Below are 5,148 nucleotides of genomic sequence, written 5' to 3'. Positions count from 1 at the left end.
TTTTTACTTTCAATTCCACCTCACTCATGAAATTTAACTAATTATTATATAGAAACTAAACTCACATAAGTTAATTGACTTTCATTTTAAATAATAAATTAGTGTATGTTTGAGTATTCATAATCCCTTTTTCCATTCAATCTAATTTCAAAAGTATTTGAGTGTTATAAATGACTTTTCCGTTTACCACAAAAACGACCTTGGACACCTTCGTCCTTATCCTTTCCACGGTTTAAGATTCAGAATCCTTTTTCCATTCAATTCATCTTCCAGAAGTATGAAAGTGTTAAAACGACCTTGACACAGCGGTTAAAACGACTTCTGCGCTGCCGACAATGCGCGACTTTGAATCTAATGATCGATAACTTTGAATGGCATTAGCGCTGTAATAACTCTGTTACATAGTATTAAATATTTTTATATATTGATAGATTCAAAATAATACTCTGTACGCCTGCATTGTTGGATTCAGAAACCTTGAGTTCTTGTGGTACTTAAGGCCCACGATTGCTTGCAGGTTCTATCAATTTAATTTAACCAGTGTTCCTGTGTGGCATTAGCGTATGGCTGCCTCGACTTCACATCCCGATTACGATGTTTTCATTAATCATCGTGGACCGGATGTGAAGAACACTTTGGCCGGCCATCTCTACCGTCGCCTGGTTGATCATGGATTGAGAGTGTTTCTGGACAGACCAGAATTGCTTCCAGGACATGACATTACATGTCAAATAGAAGCCGCTATTCAAGTCGCCTCAGTCCATATCGCCATTTTCTCTCCAAGTTATGCAGAATCGAGATGGTGTCTAGATGAGCTGGTTCTCATGGTGAAGTCCAGGGCTATTATTCTTCCAGTGTTTTACAAAGTGAAGCCTTCCGATCTCCGGCGCACGATGAAAGAAGGAGCATACGCTGAAGCCCTGCGCCAGCACCAACAGATGATGATATTTGACTCTCAAACTGGTGAAAGGAAGCCACGCTATGATTTCAATACTATTCAGAATTGGAGAAACGCTCTTTCTCATTCTGCGGATATAACTGGTTTTGAACTAGAGGCTTGCAATTGGTGAGGATCTCCCACTATCACAATTTATGCTATTTTTCAATTTGAATTTGCGGGACTGATAGGGTAATCATTACTTACGTAGGACTTATCTCACTGCGTGTTTTTCTATTTGAATGCATTATCAGGGATGAAGACGATCTTCTGAATAAGGTTGTGCAATGCGTGTTAAAAAATGTTCCCAAAACACCGCTCTATGTTGCAAAATATCCAACTGGTCTGTCTGAAAAATTAGAAGATATTGAAAGTACAGTCCTATGGCAGCAGCAGGAGGACGAGGAGGTTGTGGAGGCCAAGCTTGTTGGGATTGTGGGCGTTGGTGGAGTCGGTAAAACAACATTGGCGAAAGAATTCTACAACTGTAAGAGATCATCCTACAATGAAGCCTCCTTTTTATCTGAGGTTAGGGAAACGTCAACGAGAGTGTCTCTAAGTTATTTGCAGAGTAAGCTTGTTAGAGACTTGAAACACATGAATATCGAAATTGAGACTCCGGACGAAGGTATAGGAATATTGAAACGCAATCTCTCTTCTTGTCATGCTCTTATCATTTTAGACGATGTGGATAATTCCAGTCAGCTTGAAATGCTTTTGCCAATCAGGAATATCCTTAACCCCAAAAGCTTGATTTTGGTTACCTCTCGTGACAAGCATGTCCTCAAAAGCTCTGGAGTGTTGGAGTCATCCATTTATCATCTAAAGGGGCTAAATAAACCACACTCCAAAGAGCTCTTCTGCTCCTATGCGTTCTATCAACCATTTCCCCCACCGGAATTTGCAGATCTGGTAGATCGATTTGTAACAGCCTGCGACGGATTGCCATTATCATTGAAAGTGATGGGGGCGCTCGTCTGTGGAGAAAATGAGGAACTTTACTGGGAGGAGCAACTGGATCGACTTCATCGGACACTGCCAAGAGAGATACATGAGAAACTTAGAATAAGTTATGACTCACTGAGTAAAGAGGATCAACCAATATTCTTGGATATTGCTTGTTTTTTCATAGGAGAAGACAGAGATAGGGCAATAAGAATATGGGGTTTGGTGGGGCTTCGAAACCTAGAGAACAAGTGCCTGTTGGAGGTGGATGGTGGAAATAAAATAAGAATGCATGATCACATTAGAGATTGTGCAAGAAATATTGCAGATGAAGGATGCCAGCCCCGTCGTCTGTGGAATCCGAGTACCAACATTGATGATTTGTTGCAGAATTCGTCATCTGTAAGTCTTTCAATCATTCAAACCTTTGTCTACCATTTCTTTAAATTTCAGATTTCTTTAAATTTCAAGCTTTGAAATTTCCATAACAAAAAAAGGATCAGTTTACTGTAAGTTTTTCATCAATTAACAGGCAATGATCGAAGTTCGTGGAATTAGTACAAATATCAGTTCCTGTGTTGATCGTGATGGGTCCATGACTTCGAAAATGTCACGGAACATGAGTTCAGAAATGGGGCAATTGTTCAATAATTTCAAATTTCGGAATTTGTACCTTGTTGTAACTGAAGATGATTATTTGGAAGGCATGCTGAGGAGGGTCCATTCCCCGCATCTCATTTGGCTCCGCTGGTATAGATGTTCCTGCCCTTTCCTGCCAGAATGGATTCCAATGCAAAATTTAAGAGTTTTAGAAGTGGAGGGGAGCAGATTGACCAGTCTATGGCCAGAACAATCACAAGTAGGCAAATATACCTGAGTTTATTTTAGTTCATTTAATTTCATTTTCTTGAAAACAATCGCATATATGTAGATTTTTTATATAGCAGAAAACAATGGCATCTCTGTCCATATCTTATAGTTGAAAGGTCAACATTGCAGGGGCCTCTCCAGTTGAGAGAATTAAATATCCGGGGTCCACTTTCAAAGTTGCCAAAGTCTTTAGGGCAGTTGAAGCACCTCGAATGGATATCCATCCATCCATTTGGAGCACCTGGTCTCGAAACTTTGCCTGAAGAATTTTGTCACATGCGCTCTTTGAAATACCTGGCCTTAAATTCATTCTCAAGACTGATGTCGCTACCTCATTCCTTCGGAGATCTTTCACATCTCCAGCACATGGAGTTGGAAGGTGCTTCCGCTTTGCAGATGCTTCCAAATTCTTTTGGGAATTTAGTTCGACTTAAACATCTATCCTTAGACGGTGCTTCCAGTTTGCAGAAACTTCCAGATTCTTTTGGAAATTTAAATCGACTGGAGCACCTATCTTTAGAACGTGCTTCGACTTTGCAAATGCTTCCAGATTCGTTTGCAGATTTAAGTCGACTGAAACATCTATCTTTAAAAGGTTGCCCCAAATTGAGCATCTCAAACGGAGCACTCAGAAATGTTACCACGCTGGAATATTTGGATCTTCGAAGGTGTCGCAATGTAAAAGAATTGCCTCCTCAAGTGGCACACCAGCGGTCCTTGGAACAATTATTTTTGGCAGGGACGAACCTAAAAGAATTGCCCAGCTGTATTGGGGACCTGAACAAATTGGAAGTTCTGGAAATAGGTAGTAATTCGCTGGAAGTGCTGCCACCGTCTCTCGGATACCTTCAGAGCTTAAAGCTTTTCTCAGTCAGCGATTCGCCCAAACTGAAATGCGTGCCCGATTCTTTGGGACAGTTGAATCAGTTAACACAGTTGAAGTTCGAGAGATGTGGTATAGAATTCTTATCACAAGATGTTTTACAGTCGAAGAGTCTCGACATCTTAAGAGTATGGGATTGTCCTTTGCGGAAACATCCATTTAAAATGGCTGAAGGAGAAGCGGAAACTTCATTATTGAATAAATTGTACTCCTCCACTGTGCAATGCATGTTTGGGATCAAAGGGTTAGAATTTCGCCGCACAAAAATATCAGAATTAGTTTTTTCTGAAGGCGTTTTCCCAGACCTTCAAAAGCTTACAGTCATTCAATGTCAGGATTTGAGGCACATTGGAGAGCTTTGTGGTGTGGCAAAACTCGTAAGGCTTGACATCATCGCCTGCGCACAAGTAGAGGAGCTTCCAAGTCTTGAAAAATTGAGATCTTTGGAGAGGTTGGATGTTAGTGAATGTAAAAAGCTCAGGAGCATACAGGGGTTGCAGCAGCTCACAAAGCTTCGAATGCTATTTGTTAGTGGATGCCATGAAATAGTAGGGTTACCAGGTGTGGAGCATTGCAGTTCGTTGGAGTACCTGAATGCCTCAGAGTGTCCCAAGCTCAAGGGCGTGTTAAGGTTGGGGCGGCTTACAAAGCTTCAAAGTCTATTTGTTAGTGGATGCCATGAGATAGTAGGGTTGCAAGGTGTGGAACATTGTTTGTTGTTGATGTCCTTGGATGCCAGGGACTGTCCCAGACTTCAGTGGGGTGGAGGCGTACTTCAGCAGCTGCGCCATCGCTTAAAGGGAGACCTGCAGATCGATGTAAAACAATACAAAAGACGCAAATTGTGTGCCAGATAAGAATATTCAATTCAATGAGTGCTTAATGTTACTTAGAATTCCCTAAACTGTGTTAGTGCCGAGTACATTTGCATGTTTCATGTCTCTGAATACCATTATGAGAGTGTGAAGCATATGGGAATCTTAATAACGGATATCTATTCGTTTTAATATTATTTAGCTGGATATGAGAATCTTGATATCTATTCATTTTAATATTATTTAGATGGAAAGAAAACGGGTGTTATCGGTTATAAATTAGGTAAGAATTTTATTAACGAATATCTATTCATTTTAATATTATTTAGCTGGAAAGATAACGGTCTGAAATTAAAATATTTAATATATATATATATATCTATATATAGATAAAATGTTTAAAATTTGATAAAGATTTATTAGAATTATAAGATGGAATTTTGATTTTTTAATAATTTAAATGTTTTTAGAGTTTTTGAATTGTTGAATTTAAAAATACAAAGAGAGACGGATAAGATTATTAAATTGGAATTGTTGAATTTTTCTACAAGAGTTAATTGGTTTGTGGAAAATCTTGTTTTCTTAGATTGGATCATTGTGCAATTACTTTTTTTTAGATGTTTTGTTTATATCTATGTTACAAGGAACACATTGAATGTCTTATTTCATTTTAGAGTAAGTTAATTACCCAAAATCAA

At 39.1% G+C, this 5,148-nt stretch overlaps 1 protein-coding gene and 1 pseudogene across 1 annotated transcript; both read left to right on the top strand.

The window, feature by feature from the left end:
• Positions 1-563: 563 nt before the first annotated feature.
• On the top strand, positions 564-2,328 carry LOC149156898 (disease resistance protein L6-like; annotated as a pseudogene).
• Positions 2,329-2,440: 112 nt separating this feature from the next.
• LOC149156897 (uncharacterized) lies at positions 2,441-4,671 on the top strand. Its single transcript, XM_089445362.1, has 2 exons — positions 2,441-2,741; positions 2,882-4,671. The coding sequence occupies exons 1-2, from the start codon at positions 2,478-2,480 to the stop codon at positions 4,490-4,492; spliced, it is 1,875 nt and encodes a 624-aa protein (XP_089301488.1). The 5' UTR covers positions 2,441-2,477; the 3' UTR covers positions 4,493-4,671.
• The last annotated feature ends 477 nt before the right edge of the window (positions 4,672-5,148 follow it).

Source organism: Pinus tabuliformis, chromosome 9, assembly GCF_031772625.1.
Source record: "Pinus tabuliformis cultivar Carrire ecotype Pingquan chromosome 9, CPIR1, whole genome shotgun sequence".
Taxonomy (NCBI): domain Eukaryota; kingdom Viridiplantae; phylum Streptophyta; class Pinopsida; order Pinales; family Pinaceae; genus Pinus; species Pinus tabuliformis.
Note: the sequence above shows the minus strand (reverse complement) of the source record. Positions and strands in the feature narration are given on the sequence as shown.

Excerpts from the sequence above, each read along its gene's own strand:
- LOC149156897 (XM_089445362.1), top strand. The coding sequence starts at position 2,478 with ATGACTTCGAAAATGTCACGGAACATGAGTTCAGAAATGGGGCAATTG. Across the intron at positions 2,742-2,881 it reads TATGGCCAGAACAATCACAA|GGGCCTCTCCAGTTGAGAGA; the intron begins GTAGGCAAATAT and ends TCAACATTGCAG.